The 23838-nt window shown below is 44.9% G+C and overlaps 1 protein-coding gene across 1 annotated transcript in view; it reads right to left on the reverse strand.

The window, feature by feature from the left end:
* Positions 1-23838, reverse strand: part of arhgap31 (Rho GTPase activating protein 31) — an 88577-nt gene that overhangs the window by 33718 nt on the left and 31021 nt on the right. The window contains exon 2 of the mRNA XM_031896448.1: positions 950-1052. Coding sequence (XP_031752308.1) covers positions 950-1052 — 103 coding nt within the window. The remainder of the gene's footprint in view (positions 1-949; positions 1053-23838) is intronic.

Genomic DNA, 23838 nt, shown 5'->3' on the forward strand with positions numbered 1-23838 from the left:
TTCCATCAGCATACAGTGGGGGTCACTTATCAACACTGGGCAAATTTGCCCATGGGCAGTAAACCCATGGCAACCAATGAAAATGTTGCATTCATTATTCTACCTGCAGCTGGCTGAAAAAAGCCAATCACTGATTGGTTGCTATGCGTTACTGCCCACGGGCAAATTTGCCCAGTGTTGATAAATGAGCTCCAGCATGCTCTAAAGGGGAAGCTCAAATGAATGGAAATGTTAGGGTGATGTATGCAGTGGCACTCTAAAATAGTTGGCAGTTGGTCTTTATCTTCTGTTCAGTGGGGTTTGTGAGTTATTTCTATATAGTTGTTCTGCTGATCATCAAACTATGATTTAAAGGGGAACTAAACCACCCATAATTTGTTACCTGCACTGGACTCGTCACCAAATTATTCACCTAAGAAGTAGCACGCACACTATTTGTTGACCTGGAGCACGTGCTCCTACTTGGTGGTCACCGCCATGAAGCCTAAGTGACATGGCCAAACATGGTGGCGGCCAACCCCACTGCCCACCAGATAAAGACACACCCATTGAGTTTTAGAGAGAGGAGTTGTTAGGTAGCCCCTCATTAAAATTATCAGGTTGTCAGGGTTCCATTTTCCCCCTGCTGTGAAAAAATAAACATGGCCGTGTGTTCCAAGGTGGAACACACGGCCATCTTTATTTTTTCACAGTAAGTAAGCAGCGCTGGAGCAGGGGTGGCTGGGGGCAGAGCGGGGATGGGCCCTTGAGTCGGGTACCCGGTGGGCCCCCCAGTCCAACTCTGCAACCAGGAAGTGGACTGCATGATGAATAAAAGGGGCTCTGAATAGAAAGATGAGAAAGCCGCACATTGTTATTAAAAAAACACCTTTACTTTCCCTTTATAGGGCTTTCTGTTCCAAGCTATGAATATGTATTCTATTGGCACCTCCCACTTTTTTGGCAGTACCTTAACTTCTGTATGTTGGACGTCACCCCAGACAGACGGTAGATTCCATCCACCACGCCGTGCGTTTCGATGAACTCTGCGCAGCTCTTCAGTACGTGAGGGACTGCGGGAAAGAGGGAAAAGGACAGTCAGACCCAATGCGCCTTGTACAAAGCTTCAGGAGTCAGAACCAGCAGTGCATAATGGGGCAGGGACTGATGGGAATGTGATAGGGACCTTAGATTGTAAGCTCACTGGGGCAGGGACTGATGGGAATGGGATAGGGGCCTTAGATTGTAAGCTCACTGGGGCAGGGACTGATGGGAATGTGATAGGGACCTTAGATTGTAAGCTCACTGGGGCAGGGACTGATGGGAATGTGATAGGGACCTTAGATTGTAAGCTCACTGGGGCAGGGGCTGATGGGAATGTGATAGGGACCTTAGATTGTAAGCTCACTGGGGCAGGGGCTGATGGGAATGGGATAGGGACCTTAGATTGTAAGCTCACTGGGGCAGGGGCTGATGGGAATGGGATAGGGACCTTAGATTGTAAGCTCACTGGGGCAGGGGCTGATGGGAATGGGATAGGGACCTTAGATTGTAAGCTCACTGGGGCAGGGACTGATGGGAATGGGATAGGGGCCTTAGACTGTAAGCTCACTGGGGCAGGGACTGATGGGAATGTGATAGGGGCCTTAGATTGTAAGCTCACTGGGGCAGGGGCTGATGGGAATGGGATAGGGACCTTAGATTGTAAGCTCACTGGGGCAGGGACTGATGGGAATGTGATAGGGACCTTAGATTGTAAGCTCACTGGGGCAGGGACTGATGGGAATGGGATAGGGGCCTTAGATTGTAAGCTCACTGGTGCAGGGGCTGATGGGAATTATGTATAATTTCTGTACAGCACAGGATAATAGCTTGGTGCTATATAAATGCAGGGAAATAATATTGCAGCTGTGTGGTTGCTAGGGTCCAAGTTACCTTAGCAACCAGGGAGGGGTTTGGATAAGATACTGGTATATGAATAGGGGAGGGACTGAATAGAGAAACAAATTTAAAAAGTAACAATAACAATAAAACTGGAGCCTCACAGAGCAATAGGGTTTGGTTGCCGGGGTCAGTGACCCCCGTTTGAAAGCTGCAAAGAGTTGGAAGAAGAAGAAACTATAACAAATAAATAATGAAGACCAATTGAAAAGTTGCTTGGAATTGGCCATTCCATAACATAGTAAAGTTAACCCCCCCCCCCGCCCTTTGATGAGTATTACAGCGCAGAGCAGCCACGGACAATATCACAAGGTATCTAAATGATTAGCTTTGAAATCCAGTCAGTCGTAACCCACAGAAATATCCGCCCCCCCCCCCGGAACATTCCAAGGGTTTAAATCAGATGCTCCGGGAGCGCATGACAGACCCAGTTGGGAGCACAAATCTCCCTGCCGGGGCCACAGAGAGGATGAGCCGTGATGTTCCGCAGGCCCAGCTTAACTGTAATTTCCCCGTCAAAAAGAAATCCCTGCTGTTCCTTCCCAACCCGCAGCCCTGAGCCCAGGCAGCAAGGGGGGTTCCACTTAAAGGCATAATATTGTATATTTTGTTTATATCCCCCCCCCAGCAGTGGGGTAAATGGGTAACCAGTAAGGACCAGAGGGTGCTCATAGGTTGCCCTGTACAGAGAGATACCATAAAACTATGGCACATAGGGATTCCCCTGTACTAAGCACAATTCAGCAGGAACAGCCCCCTAAGTTTGCCCATAGCCTGTACAGAGAGATACCATAAAACTATGGCACATAGGGATTCCCCTGTACTAAGCACAATTCAGCAGGAACAGCCCCCTAAGTTTGCCCATAGCCTGTACAGAGAGATACCATAAAACTATGGCAGCATAGGGATTCCCCTGTACTAAGCACAATTCAGCAGGAACAGCCCCCTAAGTTTGCTCATAGCCTGTACAGAGAGATACCATAAAACTATGGCACATAGGGATTCCCCTGTACTAAGCACAATTCAGCAGGAACAGCCCCCTAAGTTTGCCCATAGCCTGTACAGAGAGATACCATAAAATTATGGCACATAGGGATTCCCCTGTACTAAGCACAATTCAGCAGGAACAGCCCCCTAAGTTTGCCCATAGCCTGTACAGAGAGATCCCATAAAACTATGGCACATAGGGATTCCCCTGTACTAAGCACAATTCAGCAGGAACAGCCCCCTAAGTTTGCTCATAGCCTGTACAGAGAGATACCATAAAATTATGGCACATAGGGATTCCCCTGTACTAAGCACAATTCAGCAGGAACAGGCCCCTAAGTTTGCCCATAGCCTGTACAGAGAGATCCCATAAAACTATGGCACATAGGGATTCCCCTGTAATAAGCACAATTCAGCAGGAACAGCCCCCTAAGTTTGCTCATAGCCTGTACAGAGAGATACCATAAAACTATGGCACATAGGGATTCCCCTGTACTAAGCACAATTCAGCAGGAACAGCCCCCTAAGTTTGCTCATAGCCTGTACAGAGAGATACCATAAAATTATGGCACATAGGGATTCCCCTGTACTAAGCACAATTCAGCAGGAACAGGCCCCTAAGTTTGCCCATAGCCTGTACAGAGAGATCCCATAAAACTATGGCACATAGGGATTCCCCTGTAATAAGCACAATTCAGCAGGAACAGCCCCCTAAGTTTGCTCATAGCCTGTACAGAGAGATACCATAAAATTATGGCACATAGGGATTCCCCTGTACTAAGCACAATTCAGCAGGAACAGCCCCCTAAGTTTGCTCATAGCCTGTACAGAGAGAGAGCCAAAGACCCCAACTCTCACAGAAGAAGCAGCAGTCTGTATTGTGTATGCGACTCCATATAAACACATAAATAAATGCCGGGAACATGTGCCGGGAGACGGTTGGATCGGGTTCCCTGGCTCAGCGAGAGTGCAGCTGTCTGTGGGTCAGGAGCACAGATTCCCTTTGAAATGGGAACAGCTGTCAAAACCCCTTCATGGCTCCGGCACTCACACATCTGAGAGAGGGTTCTGCCGCGGGGGGGGGGGGGACGTTCTGGAACAGCAGGAACAGCCCACAACAGATCTATCCGTTTATTCCAGATTGTGGAGCCCTATTTTTCTTTCTGATGGACCAAGGAAAGGAAACCTTAATTTAAAGCCTCCAGTGTGGGGGGGGGGGGTCCTTCCTGATTCCATGGCAACAGGTATCTACTAACAGTGTTAATATGAGTAGCCTTGCTGTCACTTGCTATAAAGGCAGTACTCCCTTCCATTCCCTTTATTAACTTAATTGGCTCTCTCTGTACCCTCTATAATTCCTTCATTCCGACTTGGTATTACATTACTTTAAGGAGCAAATAAAACAGCACCGGAAACAAATAAACTCAATGTATTCCCGTATAAATCACTGCCCCCTCTGGGACGGCCAATCGGCGGCCATGCAGCTGCGGCTGAACTGCAACAGCGGCCGGAGAACTGAAAGTTCCAGCTAAAATTTCGTTCCCAGGATCCCCCAGGCGGTTAAGGGGAACTCTTCCCAAAAACACATTTTTTTGTGCTTAATTAAATGAAATGCTGTTCTAAGCAACTGTCACTTCTCCTCCAGGTCTGTGAATGAGTTGGCTTCTGCTACATTGTTTCAGGAGGCAGAACCAGCAGTGCAGAGGATATAAACAGATAGTGTTTTTAGTAGCAGTAAGGTGAAACACCCCTACTGAGCCCCCAGGCGGATGGTTCATTACCTGTCAGGGGCCCCCGCTGTTTATTGAAGCCGGTGGCGCTGACAGGAGCTATGTGGGAATGTTGCGCTGCAGGAGTGAGAACTGACGGATTTGGCTTTTTTATTTCTTTAAGGATCAAGTTGTTGGTACAGGGAACTATGTGACGTCTCACCTATTTACTTATTACATGCCAGCATGCTATCTGCCCCCTCGTCTTATCCCACTGCCCCGGCAGCCAGGGGAGAGGGGGCAATTTACTGCTTTAATGCTTCTTTGTATTTATATGATGACATTAAAGGGGAAGTTCACCATCCACTTTTTTCAGTTGTTTCGAAGCTCTCCAGAAAGAAAGGGTCATTTACTTTACGCAAGTTCAGTGTGCACAGTGCAATTTTAGATCCATTCATTCCTCATTCTCACTGGGTTTATAGTTATGTGTAACTGTCACTGTGTCTGTCCCTTTCCCTTCCCTGCACTGCTGGTTCTGACTCCTGATACAACTCCCCAATATCCATTCATTCCTCATTCTCACTGGGTTTATAGTTATGTGTAACTGTCACTGTGTCTGTCCCTTTCCCTTCCCTGCACTGCTGGTTCTGACTCCTGATACAACTCCCCAATATCCATTCATTCCTCATTCTCACTGGGTTTATAGTTATGTGTAACTGTCACTGTGTCTGTCCCTTTCCCTTCCCTGCACTGCTGGTTCTGACTCCTGATACAACTCCCCAATATCCATTCATTCCTCATTCTCACTGGGTTTATAGTTATGTGTAACTGTCACTGTGTCTGTCCCTTTCCCTTCCCTGCACTGCTTGTTCTGACTCCTGATACAACTCCCCAATATCCATTCATCCCTCATTCTCACTGGGTTTATAGTTATGTGTAACTGTCACTGTGTGTGTCCCTTTCCCTTCCCTGCACTGCTGGTTCTGACTCCTGATACAACTCCCCAATATCCATTCATCCCTCATTCTCACTGGGTTTATAGTTATGTGTAACTGTCACTGTGTCTGTCCCTTTCCCTTCCCTGCACTGCTGGTTCTGACTCCTGATACAACTCCCCAATACCCATTCATTCCTCACTCTCACTGGGTTTATAGTTATGTGTAACTGTCACTGTGTCTGTCCCTTTCCCTTCCCTGCACTGCTGGTTCTGACTCCTGATACAACTCCCCAATACCCATTCATTCCTCACTCTCACTGGGTTTATAGTTATGTGTAACTGTCACTGTGTCTGTCCCTTTCCCTTCCCTGCACTGCTTGTTCTGACTCCTGATACAACTCCCCAATACCCATTCATTCCTCACTCTCACTGGGTTTATAGTTATGTGTAACTGTCACTGTGTGTGTCCCTTTCCCTTCCCTGCACTGCTGGTTCTGACTCCTGATACAACTCCCCAATACCCATTCATTCCTCACTCTCACTGGGTTTATAGTTATGTGTAACTGTCACTGTGTCTGTCCCTTTCCCTTCCCTGCACTGCTTGTTCTGACTCCTGATACAACTCCCCAATACCCATTCATTCCTCATTCTCACTGGGTTTATAGTTATGTGTAACTGTCACTGTGTGTGTCCCTTTCCCTTCCCTGCACTGCTGGTTCTGACTCCTGATACAACTCCCCAATATCCATTCATCCCTCATTCTCACTGGGTTTATAGTTATGTGTAACTGTCACTGTGTCTGTCCCTTTCCCTTCCCTGCACTGCTGGTTCTGACTCCTGATACAACTCCCCAATACCCATTCATTCCTCACTCTCACTGGGTTTATAGTTATGTGTAACTGTCACTGTGTGTGTCCCTTTCCCTTCCCTGCACTGCTGGTTCTGACTCCTGATACAACTCCCCAATACCCATTCATTCCTCATTCTCACTGGGTTTATAGTTATGTGTAACTGTTATTAGTGGATCAGTAAAGGAGCATACAAGCCTGGCTACATTGTTTCAAGAGGCAGAACCAGAGAAAATCAAACACTGCATTCATTAGCAAATACATGTATACATGGTGCTGGAAAACCACTGATCATCTGAATTAATGTGTAGGGGAAAGTTGCTTGGAACTGCATGTTCTTCTATTAAACAAACAACTGAGTGGCGTAACTATGTATCCAACAGACCCCGTGGTCGCAGGGGGGCCCGGTCAACAGGGGGCCCGGACCCCCATAGTCCTCCATCCCCAGCCCTTCTCCTACCTTTAAATATAGTGGCACAATTGGGGCCAGGAGGTCCAGCAAGAGAGGGCCGGGAGGGGGGTGGAGGCACTGGACGCACCGGGCGACCAAGTTACCCCGCTGCCTGTACCCCCATATTCCCGCTCTCTTTCCTACATCTGCATGTTATTTTGGTTCCAAGACAGGGAATCCTCAGGAGCAGAGGAGGAGTGTATCCCCCAGCCTGGGCCGGACCCAAACCCATAATGGTCCCCCAACCCCAACGTGCCCAACTGGCGGGTAAACCTGTGGCACCCAAGGCTTGTGGATTAACCCACACATCCCTAAGGAGAAGCATTTAGTAAGGACAGAACCGTTAATCCAAACAAGCAGATTTGGTCAGTTCCCCCAATCAGCCATTAATCTTCCCCCTGATTAACAGCAGCCACGCGTTTCCAGCCCTCGCCCTGTGCGTCAGGGCTACACGAGTGTGTGCGAGTGTGTTACACACATTACATAATGCTCGGCTGGGCAGACGGGGTGCCAGGGTTACATTATACTGAAATAACAAATAATGTTGGGTTAAAAAAATGAAATTTACAACAAACTGCTGTTGAGGCCAAAGAAATGGCTGATTAATTGCCGTGCAATGAATGTGCACTAATTAACCCTGGGGGCTCTGTGTTGCTCTGAACCCCATCACCGAGGGGGGTGTTTGCACAAGAGGCAGATATTAAACAGCTGCTTTTGCCAAATAAAGGCCCAGCACAAGTATTGGCCATTCACAGGGCTGCTGTACAGCCTCCTACATACAACAGCCCTTAGTTTCAGCCCCCCCTTCCCACATACAGTTCCCTAGGGCTGAGTTTAGGGTAGCATATTTACCAGCATTTTAAAATGGAGTTTTAAGCTTAAGCCTTGAACTACCCAGCCAGGCCCAGTAGTATCTAAAACCTTGAGCTCTGCGTCCAGGGCTATCCCAGTAAATTAAGTGGCAATTGTAGGGTAATACATAGAGCACATATACCCTGGGGCAGGACCAACATCAGGGGAAGACCAGTAAGGGGCCCTGAAGCAAGAGGGGGCCAAATATACACAAATGTACAGTTTATGTGCTATAAAGTGAAAGGAATAATGGGTGGGGTTTGGGTAGATTTTGTATCAGTTCTTAATGTAATGGGCGTGGCTGCACAGATTGGAGGCGTGGCCAGACACTGACATTAGTTGCCCTTTATTTTCTTAGTTGAAAGGTTCAGGAAATGTAGTTGGCGCTCACTGATTACATTCATCTTATTATTCAAGTGAAGGCCTCATTATTCCCTTAACGGCAAAGACACATGGGGCAATTAGGCAACTAATCAGCACGCCGCAAATGATGGGCAATTAGTCACTGTGACTGAGTTTTTTGTATGTATGTATGTATGTATGTCTTTATTTATAAAGTGCTACTTATGTACCCAGCGCTGTACAGTAGAATACATTAATACAAACAGGGGGTTATTAAGATAATAATAGATAAATACACAGTATAACAATAAATACAGATAGATACAAGATACAGTTGCAATAAGAGTCAAAGACACAAGAGGATGGAGGTCCCTGCCCCGTAGAGCTTACAATCTATATGGTCACTAATCTTCCCATGTGTCTTTGCCCTAACTGGCCAGGCCTGGCAGCCAACGCCCGCTTTTCTGCTGTGGCCGTCCTGTACATATACAGGGTGCAACCCCAAGGGTATTTGCTCACATTTCACCCCTGTAAGTAAGTGGGGGGTAAAAGAGTAGCTATAACTTTAACTGCTGGACTGACCCAATGATCACTTTAGTAGAGGGACCCCAGAAATTACCTGCTAGGGTTCATAATATGAAAAAAGCAAATTAATTCTATAGCAACTTGTATGGTAGCACCCCCACATTTTCATTAAGCCCCCCCACTCTTTTCCTGCTGAAGGATCCAATCATATAACAGCCCTGGGGAGTCAGTTTGGCTACAGAGCTTTATCTCTGATTCAGCCCCAGCATCATTCTGTACCCGTTTGCCTTACATCCCATACTATAGAGGCACTGGAGCAGCTGGATCCCATCACTGTGGGTGCTGACACGTTAGCAGATCAGCGCTGCGCCATCGGCTCCTGACTCGCCTTAATCGCACAAGGTTAATGCAAGGGCAGAAGCCTTTCTGTATCTCCTTCATTCCCTGCGCTAGAACCTTCCCAGATGGACTCACTCAGCTCCAAAGTAATTACCCACAAATATTAAGAGAGACACGAGTGATATTATAGCCAGGGGCCCTCACTAGCCCGACATTAGGCAATAGGCACACAAGGCATTGTCCCCACGTGCCAAGAATCGCAGGCAGAAAAAACACCAATCTGCTCCCTGTTCTGCAGTGACGGGGCAGAGCTTGGAAGGGTTAAATGGCAGGGCAAATTAGGGTATGGAAGGGTTAAATGTCTGCACGCGTGGCGAAAAATTTTCAACTTCCGTGTTTACATAACAAAAGTCATGCGAGATTCAGATTCAGATTCGGTCGGCCAGGAGCACATATTCAGCCGAATCCAGACAAAAAAGGCCAAATCTTGGCCGAGTCCCGAACCAAATCCTGGATTTGGTGCATCCCCAACATGAACTCTAGGTAATGGAGACAAATTTGCCGTGCACATCAGCACCGGTTTTCAGCAATTTCCACCCAGCGTGAGTATTCGGTTTAGCATTTGCCCAAGTCCATTCCCAAGGATTCGGGGATTTGGCCACATCCAGAAAAAAAAAAAAAAAGAAGCAGGCAACAAAAATTTTTTGGGACAAGCACGTTTTGCGGATTTTACACCGTTTCACAAATCTTCCTGTTGTTTCGCGAATTTCTCAACGACAGATTCACTCATCACCAGCAATCAGGCTGATGTGCTTTAGTACAGGGTCGGACTGGGCCGCCGGGACACCGGGAAAAATCCCTGGCTCTAGTGGGCCCTGGCAGCGGAGACCCGACCCTTGCAGGTACTCCCCCAGCCCGACCGCTCCTCCCCTGACAAGTTAAATGTACGCCCTCAGGGGAGGACGTCGGGTGGGGGGCCCTGTGAGGGGGGTTAAGGGGAAGCTGCAGGGGGTTAGGGGACACGGCCGGCGGGGGTGCCTGCCTTCACCCCCCAGTCCGACCCTGCATTAGTCTGAAGGTGGCCATACACGGGCCAATTCTAGCTGCTGATATGGGTCCCTTAGACCGATTTGGCAGCTAATCGGGCCGTGTATGGGCACTACCGACGGGCCTGCCCGACCGATATCCGGCCTGAAATTGACCAGCTCTCTATCGGTCAGGTTTGAAATTTAGTCGAATTGCCCACCCGTAGGTGGGGATATCGGGAGAAGATCCGCTCGCTTGGCAACCTGGCCACCTTAAGACCTGTATAATCCTGGGACCCTCAGTTCCTACATTCTAAGCCAAGTTTAGCAAGCGCGGGTCAATGCATAAGCCACCGGGGTGGGGTTGGGAGCCACACAGGGCAGATTTGGGGAATTACACGTCCCATTGATTTGAACAGAAATTGTTTTAAAAGCCTCCAGTTAACCTACACAGTGGCCTGTAGCTCACAAGAACTGAAGCTCAAAGATCTTCCAGGGAAAGGTGGAAATAGCAAACAGGGATTTGGTATGGCCGTTCCAGCAGGCTGAGATCAAGTGACCAAATCTGTCCCCTCTGAGAAGGGTTTAAGTAATTAAAAAGACTTTGTTTTGATTGGTTTCCTGCCTTATTTCATCAGCTCCCCTGTGAAGTGTCTTCAGATAAACAGTTGCATCTTGTGTCCTTATGGGATCCCAGGATACTCAATATATCCTGAACAAACAGAGAGATCGGCATACCCTAGGGGGTACCATGTCTACATTAGTCTATCATGGTGGGCTTCAGAGAGAGAGAGTAGAGGTAACTAATTAACTTTATCATGAGCTGGAATTCACAGGCTGGGGGGGTGTCACCATTAGTTAGGTTGTCTCAATGCTTTCCTCTGAAGGCCTCGTAAGACCTATTTCTCTCTATTTCCGCACATTTCGTATGATTTCCATGTGTATGAGTAATATACATGATTCAAGAAGACCATATCAAAAACGAACGCCTGGTTTGAGAAGCTTGCTATCTATTACTCCAGTGAAAGGGCATGCCTGTTGTCTGATTTGATGTGGAAATGATTTCTCCTTTAGACCAAAAATGCCCAAGCTGACACATTGCTATTGGGCAGGAGTGGGTCTAACTGAATGTGGGCAGGTCTGGCCTTGGATAGGTGGAAACTAAAATGCACCATTTTTAAATATGGCAGCATGTAAGTGACAGATAGGTGTAGTGCTTAAATAAGGGATGTCCAATCTGCAGGCTGTTGTGCAGCTATAAATCCCAGCAACTACGGGAGGCATAGGTAATTGAAGTTGACCAACTGGAGGGGGTACTGGAGGATGAACTGTATTAACACCTGGAGGGCTATAGGTTAGAGCAGGGATCCTCAAACTATGGCCTGCAGGCCGGATTCGCCCCCCCAGGGTAATTTACCTGCCCCCCCCCCCCCGCTGTGTCCTCACCCCTGGAAGTGGAGAGAGAGGACTCAGCGTGGAGTGGGACGGGGGAGCAGAGAGGGAGGATGGACGGTGCTGGGGGAGAGAGGACTCAGCATTGAGTGGGAGGGGGGAAGACAGACGGAGCGGGGTGAGTTGGAAGAGGTAGGACTCAGCGGGCAGCAGGAGGGTAGACGTACGGATGGAGCATGGGAGCGAGGGGGGTGCTGGAAGAGAATGCAGGGAGTGGGCCATAGTTTGACGGGGTGGGTGGTGGCAGTGGTGATCCGGCCCCCCAACAGTCTGAGGGGTCATGAACCCCTGGGTTAGAGCCTTGATTCCCAACCAGGGGCTCATAAGCAACATGTCGCTCACCAGCCCCTTGGACATTGTTCCCAGTGGCCTCAAAGCTGGTGCTTTTATTTAATTTCTGGCTTGAAGGCAAATTTTGGTTGCATAAAAACCAGATGTACTTCCAAACAGAACCCCCTGTAGGCTACTAGTCCACATAAAGGCCAATCACAGCCATTATTTGGCATCCCCAGAAACTTTTTACATGCTTGTGTTGCTCTCTAATTCTTTCTACTTTTGAATGTAGCTCATGAGTCAAAAGCTTGGGTACCCCTGGGTTAGCCAGTCCTGATTAAATATAAGCAACAAAAGTACAAAAACACCACTGATGTAAACTACTACAGCAACCTATCAGCAATGAGCTTTGTTTATCCTCCTTTAGTCAGAATAACGATGGGCAACACCTATGCTCTTAAACAAGGTCCACTGTCTTTCAATGAGATGAATGACGGCAGAAGGATGAGGTGCTCCCTCCTACAAGGTGAACATCTGATGATAATTAAAGCCATCACCAAAGGTTCCCTCGTAAGTAAAAGCCGGAACAATCGCTGGAAGGGTCAATTCATGTCACACACAGACCTGCTTGTTCCTAAGCCGGCCAAGTTCTCTCCTGTTCTCTGTCAATAATAACAATAGAAACCAGATGGAGATTTGAGAATCCCAAAGTCAGAAGGTTTTGGTTATAGACCTTATTTTCCTTACGTTTCAAGCAAAGAAATTCTAAAGACAAGGGAAATTCTAAAGACAAGGGAAGAATAACAAGCCAGGGATGGTGACCATATCTGAACCTGGAGGGGTAAGGGGGGGGGGGTTCGTTTGTAAAGGAACACAGAAGATCAAGCCAGGCCACGGAAGGGTAACCCTCTCATGTCTAAAGGCAATTCTAGGATCCAGCCAAGAAATATGAAAGAGCTCAGTACAAAATTACAATTCTTTGAAGACCTCGGGGCAACTTGCCCAGTGCGGGGTAGCCACCTGGCCACTGTTAAGCTGAATGTAACTGTAACCCAAAACTGTAAAATATACAATCCCCTCAGATCAATAGGCTTGGCCATACTGGACAGGAGTATTCGGTTTCCTGCTGTTACCCCAGATGGGCCATACGGTCAGGCTAAAACTTCCCAAACTTGACTAATAATCCCCATTTCTAGATACAGTGAAACAAAATGAATGCAGTGTTCTGTTAGTAATTATGTCAGCTGCCGATATCGGTCCCTTAGACTGGTTCAGCAGCCAATCGGCTGGGCACTACCAACGGGCCTGCCCAACCGATATCTGGCCTGAAATCGGTCAGATATCGATCGGGCAGGTTAAAAAATCCAGTCGGATCAGGGACCGCATCAGCTCGTTGGTGCGGAACCCCGAACCGACTACGCCTATTCCAGTCGCTATAATTTGATCTTTTGGCCCCAGGGCCAAACGACCGAATTAGCCTAAATTCCCCAGATATCGCCCACCCGTAGGTGGGGATAACGGGAAAGTATCCGCTCTCTTGGCGACCTCGCCAGGCGAGTGGATCTTTACGTGCATGGCCACCTTTATTTTGCTCTAAAAATTAATCTTATCTGTAACAATGGCCCCTTTATTGGAGCTCCCTATAGATCCTCTCAGGTCCCTGTCCGTGTTTCAAATGAGGGGTGGGCGTGTCCTACCGGTCCCTGCCAGAAGCACAGCAGGAGGGGGAGTAGCCAATGAAATCCCTGTAGTCACACAAGCAAAGACAGGCTTCAGTTCCCTATCAGGTCAGCCTAAATGCTGATTGGTTTCTATCCTACAATGCCGCCGGCCACCCTACACATCCTGAGAATTTAGCCAGCAGGAAGTGGAAAAGATGGGCGGGACTAGTTGGGTTTTGGGAGAATTTCTCAATAAATCAGTCCGAAACACAACTTTTTTAAGCACAACCTTTCTATAACTTGTGCATAAAAAGGACAAGTTTGCCCAGGTCTAGTTACCCATAGCAACCAATAAAATGTCTGGTTTTAACTGGCCAGTAAATGCTACGTTCTAATTGGTTGCTAGCCCTGCTGCAAACTTGGCACCGTCTATGGCAAAGTCACAGCTGATGACAACCTATCAAAAGGCTGAATTTTTATTATTCCAATAATGAGAATTAATTGCAGACCTCGTTTTATATTTAATAAATGACATTCAGTATTATTTTTATAATGATTCCACCAGAGCTAATGATGTTGTTGAAGCAACGTCCAAGTTCATTCATTTGATATTCTGGTGAATGGAAAAATCGTGCCGTTGAATTAAAGTCACCTGCCCCGGCTCGCGCGTTACAGACACGGTCGCGGTATAATTGTGCTGGATATGAGCCAGCCATTAATAGCTGCAGGGTGAGGGGCTGGGAGCTCATAAAACTGAACTAAAATGAACTTCCAGCTTCTCGTCGGATATTCATCCGTCTCTGAGCCCATTCCAGTCAGTTGTGATATCCTTGTAACATACAGTAACGTGAAAATGGGCCTATAACTCTTATAATGCAATATATTCCAGAAACAGACTTCTAATATCCTTATCATTTACAGTAGGGGGTACATTATCTCTTATAATACATGAGTGATACTCAGAGTTCCCTGTATAACTCAGCCTGCAGCCTTGTGCCTTTATATGGGCACAGAACCCCTCAGTGACTGCTAATATCCTTATCATTTACAGTAGGGGGTACATTATCCCTTATAATACATGAGTGATACTCAGAGTTCCCTGTATAACTCAGCCTGCAGCCTTGTGCCTTTATATGGGCACAGAACCCCTCAGTGACTGCTAATATCCTTATCATTTACAGTAGGGGGTACATTATCCCTTATAATACATGAGTGATACTCAGAGTTCCCTGTATAACTCAGCCTGCAGCCTTGTGCCTTTATATGGGGGGCACAGAACCCCTCAGTGACTGCTAATATCCTTATCATTTACAGTAGGGGGTACATTATCCCTTATAATACATGAGTGATACTCAGAGTTCCCTGTATAACTCAGCCTGCAGCCTTGTGCCTTTATATGGGCACAGAACCCCTCAGTGACTGCTAATATCCTTATCATTTACAGTAGGGGGTACATTATTCCTTATAATACATGAGTGATACTCAGAGTTCCCTGTATAACTCAGCCTGCAGCCTTGTGCCTTTATATGGGGGGCACAGAACCCCTCAGTGACTGCTAATATCCTTATCATTTACAGTAGGGGGTACATTATCCCTTATAATACATGAGTGATACTCAGAGTTCCCTGTATAACTCAGCCTGCAGCCTTGTGCCTTTATATGGGCACAGAACCCCTCACTGACTGCTAATATCCTTATCATTTACAATGGGGGGTACATTATACGTGAGTGTTTGCAACACGAACATCCTTAATTTGAACTCTGATTCATGGGAGAGCTGCTCTTAGAACAACAATGTAGAACAGCTGAATGCGTTTAACCCTTATATCTTCGCTCATCCTTCATGGTTTATTTCCTTGCGCTCCGTTTGCGGTTTTGATGGTTACCGTGATATTAAAGCCATCTGGGCTGAGATCCTATGGAGGCCCCACAATGATTCCGAGTTCGGTGGGGCCAGTCAGGAGACGGATATCCTTCCTGTATTTCTGATAAGGATTCTTTCAAATTGCCTGAAATCCGAAAGGCCAGTGCGGAATAGTGCATTCTCCTTCACCTTTGTGCACGATCGATGGGAAAACCATTAGCTCCCAGGCTGCTCCCATGTATTTGCTTAGTAGAAAGCTCCGTTTTGGCATTAAACGCAGAGCGTGAGAGGAAACATTTGTGTCAGACGGGCAGGAAATATAAAGGCGCACAGGCTGCATTATTGTATATCTTCCAAAAACTTCTCCTGAAATAGGAGACGGTGCAGAATGCAAAGAAACTGAGGTTTTCAATTCCCTTGGATGTGTAATAACGGCTCATTTAATAGGGGGAGCAATGTGCAAAAACAGTAATTACATAGCACCTGTTACTTTCCCTATAACTCAATAACCCTCCGGCTATGTAATGGATCAGGGGTGTCCTTGCCATGAAGCCAGGTTAGAAATCTGCCCCTGGTGGCACTGGAGATGCTCTTCCTCACCCATTTAGGACCACAATTGCGAGGGCAAACGTTCTCAATCAGCGGTTCTCAATCTGTGGGTCGGGACTCCGATGGTCTTAGAAATAATTTTATGGTTGGGGGTCACCACAACATGAGGAACTGTATTTAAGGGTCGCGGCATTAGGAAGGTTGAGAACCACTGGTCTAAATGGACACAATGGGTGTGTGTATTGACACCGGCACCCAAAAATTGTAAATGCCCACTGACCACAGTGAAGACGGGCCAGAATGAACAACCAAGATAACCATGTTCCCCCACAGGTAGGCTAATGAAGGCTTAAACAGAACTAACAAGGACCCGCATAGCGATCCAACGGCTCGCCTGTGGGCCAAAAGGCCAGATCAGTGCAATTTAGCCATGTATATACTGGGGTGTCCAGAACTGACTATATTCAATCATTAAGCCCACAGGGTGCATCTCAAAGTCTTAATGGTCAAGGGGCAGTCTGATTTCCCCTTTGGTTAAGAACCACTGTTCTAAATGGACACAATGGGTGTGTGTATTGACAACGGCACTGGCACCCAAAAATTGTAAATGCCCACTGACCCAGCTGGCATGAGAATAGGTAGGCTGATGAAGGCTTAAACAAAACTAACAAGGACCCACATCCCCCATAGCGATCCAACCGACTCGCCAGTGCGCCAAAAAGTCAGATCAGTCCAATTTAGCCATGTATATACTGGGGTGTCCAGAACTGACTATATCTAAGCATTAAGCCCACAGGGTGCACCTCAAAGTCTTAATGGTCAAGGGGCAGTCTGATCATGAAAATGAACGAATCACATAAAAAATTGGATATTGTCGATTCTGGACACCCCAATATATACATGGCTAAACTGCACTGACCTAGCCTGTGTGTGGTCTGATAAATACCTTCACTTCTAGATTTCCTCACAGCCTACTGTAAGAGCAAAGGCTAGGCTCAAAGGTTAGAGGTCAAAGGTTAGTTGGATAGAATTGCTCTGCCAGATCCTTATAAGCTCGCGAGGCTCCAGTTACACGTTGTGCTATAAAAATGGGGACTTATCCCATACCTGGGAAACCTTCATTCTGAATTTTTATGAAAAATGGTAAAATCACCAACACCTTTTGAATTATTCATCGCCCCAATAATATTTTCATAGCATCACTTTAGGGCAGTGGCCTCTGCAATTTCAAGCACAGCATGGGGGTGGCAATGATGGGAATCCCTACTCCATTCACTTGTATGTTACTTGACTGGACCAACATGGGTCACGTGATTATCATATGGTAGCAGTCATGGGCGTAGTCTGCTTACTGTATTCCTGCTTGATTCAGCCAGCTATCGTCTCATTTAAAAAAAAAGTATATTTGCTATTGACCCAAAATTATTCCAATACAACAGATTCGAGATGATAATGCTCAATTTTATCACTAAAATCATACGGATTCTGAATTACATATAATTATGATATTTCTGGGGGTTTTTCATTTTTGTAAAGAGGGGGCTCACTTTATTCAGACATTGAAGAATGCTATTGACCAATGGAAAGAAACTGAACAAAGAAAGATCTCACTTTAGACAACATTTGATTTAGGAGGAGGAGATTAGTTTATGTTATTATGCATGTCCCATTAAATGTTTTGGGCCAAGCAGAAGGGAAATCAAATGAAAGCAGAGCAGACATGAGCAGTCAATTGGGGAGTCTGATGATGGAGTAGGCAGTCTTGGAGCCTTGGCAGATGGAGTAAAATGTCTTCTTCAGATACTGACTGGACAATGTGGAAAAGACTTTTCAGCTGAGGACTGTATATAGGGTCAGCCGTCTATGAGATGGTTGGCCCAACTAGTTTTGGAGTCATGGTCAAACAAATGGCGCGTATATGAGTAATATAAGAAAATAACTCTACAATATACTAGAAGAGGTCCAGTCTGTCTGGAATGAACCACCTGCAAGTCCAGACTTTCCAGGCAAGTCATAATATTTTATTCTGACTTTCTTAATAAAACAAATTCATAGGACGTCTTCAGACAGTTCCATCCCAGAGACTCGACAATGTCGTTATTCATGGTGGAGCCAAGGAATGAGAAACTGGCAAATGTTGACAATGTTAACCGGTGATTTATTTCAAGATCCGCAGCCGAGCTGCACGGAGAAGCTGTTCCTATGTTTAGCCGTGTCTGTACATTCCGGAATACAACAGAAATAATACACCTTGAGTTCCCACTAAACAGAAATAAATCTGTTGGCTGGTGAGATAGAGGAGTCCTAGAGCTGACTCCAAAAGGAAGAGAAAATATTCAAGAAATGTCTTCCCACTGCAGATGATGAAATGCAGTTTTCCTAATGACTTATTAGGGAAAGAAATGATTTAATTTTTAATAAAATCAACATTTTTCATGTAATTTGTTTTTTTCTCAACCTCCAGCATAATTAGGGAAAACTGGTATTGTAAAACGTTAATTAATGCACGAAAAAACTCCACCAGAATCAGAAAGTGCCAGGCTACATTATTTGTTTTAGTTTTTGTTGTTATTTTTATTACTGACCTTATGTGGGTCATTTTGGATATTTTTAGTCCACACCAACAATTGACCCAAACCAGACCCAGTTAAACGAAGACAAACTCCGTTCCACACATTATGACACCCGCTGTAAGTTAACACCCCTTTGGGATTTGTGATCTATCCTGCCAAGATGAAGACAACAAGACAAGATGAAGAAAGCAGGGCAAGTTGGAGACAGTAGCACTAAATTAAGACAGTACAGCAAGTTGGAGACAATGGAAGTAGATGGATACAATAGGGCTAAATGAAGATAGTAGGGTTAAATCAAGACAGTACAACAAGATGGAGATAACAGAGAAAGATGGAGACAATAGCCCAGGGATCCCCCAACCTTTCTTAGTCATGAGCACAATCAAATGTAAAAAGACTTGGGGAGCAACATAACCACCATAGAAGTTAATGGAGGAACCAAATAAGGGCTGTGATTGGCTATTATGGGCCTCTATGCACCCTATCAGCTTACAGGGGCTTTATTGGAGATGGAGACAGTAGGGCAAGAAGAATGCAGTAGGGCTAAATAAAGACAGTAGGTCAAGGTGGAGTCAGTAGGAAAAGATGCAGAAAATATGGCAAGATAGAGACAGTAGGGTAAGATGGAGACAGTAGGACAAGATGGAGAAAGTAAGGCAAGATGTATGTATGTATGTATGTATAACTTTATTTATAAAGCGCCACAAGGGTACGCAGCACTGTACAGTCTTACAGGATACAAAATTACACACAGGGAGGACAAGTGACAATAAATAAATACATATATGTATATGTATATATGTATATATATATAAGTGCCATGTGGTATGAGACACAGTAGGAAGGAGGTCCCTGCCCCGTAGAGCTTACAATCTGAGTTGATGAATACAGTAGGGCAAGATGGAAACAATACAACAAGATGGAGACAGTAGGGCAAGATGGAGACAATACAACAAGATGGAGACAGTAGGGCAAGATGGAGACAATACAACAAGATGGAGACAGTAGGGTAAGATGGAGACAATACAACAAGATGGAGACAGTAGGGCAAGATGGAGACAATACAACAAGATGGAGACAGTAGGGTAAGATGGACTCAGCAGAAAAAGATGGTAGACAGTAGAGCAAGATATTAACAGTAAAGAAAGATGGAGACACTAGGGCAAGATAGCAAAAGTAAAGCGAGATGGAGAAACTAGAGCAAGATAGAGACAGTAGGGAAGGATGGAAACAGTAGAGTAAAAAGAGACAGTAGGACAAGATGAAGACAGTAGGGCAAGATAGAGGCAGTAGGGCAAGATACTGTAGAGGCAGTAGGGCAAGATAGAGACAGTAGGACAAGATAGAGACAGTAGGACAAGATGGAGACAGTAGGGCAAGATGGAGACAGTAGGGCAAGATGGAGACAGTAGGACAAGATGGAGACAGTAGGACAAGATGGAGACAGTAGGACAAGATGGAAACAGTAGGACAAGATGGAAACAGTAGGACAATATGGAAACAGTAGGGCAAGATGGAGACAGTAGGGCAAGATGGAGACAGTAGGGTAAGATGGAGACAGTAGGGCAAGATGGAGACAGTAGGGCAAGATGGAGACAGCAGGGCAAGATGGAGACAGTAGGGCAAGATGGAGACAGTAGGACAATATGGAAATAGTAGGGCAAGATGGAGACAGTAGGACAATATGGAAACAGTAGGGCAAGATGGAGACTGTAGGACAAGATGGAGACAGTAGGGCAAGATGGAAACAGTAGGGCAAGATGGAGACAGTAGGACAATATGGAAACAGTAGGGCAAGATGGAGACAGTAGGACAAGATGGAGATAGTAGGGCAAGATGGAAACAGTAGGGCAAGATGGAGACAGTAGGACAATATGGAAACAGTAGGGCAAGATGGAGACAGTAGTGTAAAAGGAGACAGTAGGACAAGATGGAGACAGTAAGGTAAAAGGAGACAGTAGGACAGAGAACATTGTTCTCAATGTGTAGCAAATGTTGGCAGATATTCGAGAGAATCTGAGCCCCAGGAGGTAAGTAAAATACTGAACTGACCTCTTTCCATTTGATATATCACAAAATATTTAGCTAGGAAATGGATTATTTTGGAGCAGCACCTGCTTCCCATTCGGCATCACATTCCTCCTCTCCTCTCACAATGCTCTCCATTTATTGTTCATTTTGTTCAAAATGGGGCGATATTGTTGTAGACAGAAATCTATCATTACAAAAATAAAACATTTCGCCGGCGGGCTGTATGGAGATGTAGGCCTGTACTCGCGCACATCTGGCCGGGATTCTGTTCCTCACTCCCACTGGATCACTAATTCAATCTGAATGCCACACTGGGATTTTGTGGCAGGGTGGCATTTTTTTTGTCAGATTTTTTTTGCATGTAACTGAACCTGAATCTAAATCAGATGGTGAAGAAGGCAAACTATTAAAGGGGATATTAACCTGGAAATATGATTTAAGTATACAGGTATAGGACCCATTATCCAGAATGCCCGGGACCAAGGGTATTCCGGATAAGGGGTCTTTCCGTAATTTGGATCTTCATACCTTAAGTCTATTAAAAAATCAATAAAACATTAATTAAACTCAATAAGATTATTTTGCATCCAGTAAGGATTAATTATATCTTAGTTTGGATCAAATTCAAAGCACTGTTTTATTTTTATATAGAAAAAGGAAATCAATTTTTAAAATCTGAATTATTTGCTTATAATGGAGTCTATGGGAGACAGGCTTTCCGTAATTCAGAGCTTTCTGGATGTCAGGTTTCCGGATAAGGGATCCCATACCTGTAATACCCTTATTGGGGGCAGAACAGTACTACTGGGTTTATTTCATGGTTAAATTATTCCCTTTTCTCTGTAATAATAAAACAGTACCTGTACTTGATCCCAACTAAGATATAATTACCCCTTATTGGGGGCAGAACAGCCCTATTGGGTTTATTTTATGGTTAAATGATTCCCTTTTCTCTGTAATAATAAAACAGTACCTGTACTTGATCCCAACTAAGATATAATTACCCCTTATTGGGGGCAGAACAGCCCTATTGGGTTTATTTCATGGTTAAATGATTCCCTTTCTGTAATAATAAAACAGTACCTGTACTTGATCCCAACTAAGATATAATTACCCCTTATTGGGGGCAGAACAGTCCTATTGGGTTTATTTCATGGTTAAATGATTCCCTTTTCTCTGTAATAATAAAACAGTACCTGTACTTGATCCCAACTAAGATATAATTACCCCTTATTGGGGGCAGAACAGCCCTATTGGGTTTATTTAATGGTTAAATGATTCCCTTTTCTCTGTAATAATAAAACAGTACCCGTACTTGATCCCAACTAAGATATAATTACCCCTTATTGGGGCAGAACAGCCCTATTGGGTTTATTTCATGGTTAAATGATTCCCTTTTCTCTGTAATAATAAAACAGTACCTGTACTTGATCCCAACTAAGATATAATTACCCCTTATTGGGGGCAGAACAGCCCTATTGGGTTTAATTACTGTTTAAATAATTTACTTAGCAGACTTAAGGTAGGAGATCTTAATTACGGAAAGACCACTTATCCAGAAAACCCCAGGTCCCGAGCATTCTGGATAAAGGGTCCCATACCTATACTATATCAATACCAGCACTGCTTCCAGGTTATATGATGTAGGAGTCAATGGCCTGTGTCCTTTTTACAACTGGAAGATCTTTCTTTGCTTTGTGGTTTTAGAGGTTTTCGGGGGTTGTGACGATTGCATTTGTGCAACACAACGAAAAAGTCACGGTTTTCAGTTTTTTTCGCATCTTTTTTCATTTGTACTTTTTGGGAAATGAGTTTAGTCGTGGTTTCAAAAACCTCTAAAACTACAAAATGAGAATGTAAGATTTGCTGTAATGTTTGCTCAGGCGGGAACTGCAGCCATAGGGGTCCTATACATCCTCTCTGATGGCACCTGATTGGTGCAGATACAACATGCAGTTAACCCCTATACTTGCTGGAACAAGTACCAAGTCTAGCAGCTTGGTTCCGAGGTTAAATACATTCCTAGCAATATTTCATAATTAATTATCGGTGCGTGTATGGCCAGCTTAGGTGGACTGGAGACCTCTCTCTCTGTTCAACCATTATTATTATCGAGTAACCATTGCAAAATCAGTCTTTTCCCACTAACCACACTGGGTTGGAATGGCAGAAAAACTTTAGAGAGTCCCTTTAGGATACAATTATATGTTCTTGCACTGGGTAAAATGAAGTTTTTGGTTTACAACCTCTTTAATTGTAGGCTCACAACTGGAGACATCTATCTCTGTTCTTTCATTATTTTCAAGTAACCCATTGTGACGTTAGTTGTTCTCCACAACAAGAAAAAATGGAAGAAAAAATTCAGAGAGTCCCTTTAGAATATAATGTTCTTACATTGGCTGAAATTTAATTTTTAGCTTTACAGCCCCTTTTACTAGCATGGTTACAACTGCAGGCTTCTCTCTCTGTTCAACCATTATTATTCTTTATCAAGTAACCCATTGTGACGTTAGTTGTTCTCCACAACAAGAAGGGATGGCAGAAAAAATTCCCTTTAGGATACAACTATATGTTCTTTCATTGGGTAAAATGCAATTTTAACATGTTGCCCCCAAGCCACTGGTTGGGGATCACTCTAATAGGGCAAGATGAACACAGTAGGGCATGATGGAGTCAGTAGGACAAGATGGAGACAGTAGAGCAATATAGTAACAGCTTCTCTCTCTGTTCAACCATTATTATTCTTTATCAAGTAACCCATTGTGACGTTAGTTGTTCTCCACAACAAGAAGGGATGGCAGAAAAAATTCCCTTTAGGATACAACTATATGTTCTTTCATTGGGTAAAATGCAATTTTTAGCTTTACAACCCTTTTACTAGCATGGTCACAACTGCAGGCTTCTCTCTCTCTCCAACCATTATAATTCTTTATCAAGTAACCCATTGTGACAGCACTCTTTCCCAACACTGAACGGGAATGGCAGCAAGACTTTAGGATACAACCATATGCTCCCATTTAGCAAATGGGTCTTTCTTTTCACACAACCCATTTTGCTGTTTATGTCTGAAAAACTGTGATAAAACAGTCCGTGAACTTCTGGGCGTCTGGCTGGAAAGAAGAAATGGAGGGAGATAAATCCAGGCAAGACGGGGATTTCTGACGTCGGATTGGTGGCAAATTCTTTCTGTCTGAGTCCTGTTGCCAAATCCTGGGGCTGTGGTATGGGGGCACAAATAAAAAGAAGAAAACATCCAGCTGGGCCTTTAATATCTGCAAGGGGGGGCAGCAAGTGTTTAATATCTAAAGATAGAGAATTTGAATGGTTTTCAGTGAAAATGATAAAACCAAAAAAATCGAGAGCTGTGTTAATTGTTAATCTTGTGGACAGAAAAATTCTCTATTAATTCCTGAATGATAGAATGATCTTCCAGCTGTCTGGTTTTCCTTGTGCAAATAGGGAGAGATATTTACAACATAGTTAAGTGTATACAAACTTGC

This window comes from Xenopus tropicalis, chromosome 2, assembly GCF_000004195.4.
Source record: "Xenopus tropicalis strain Nigerian chromosome 2, UCB_Xtro_10.0, whole genome shotgun sequence".
NCBI lineage: Eukaryota > Metazoa > Chordata > Amphibia > Anura > Pipidae > Xenopus > Xenopus tropicalis.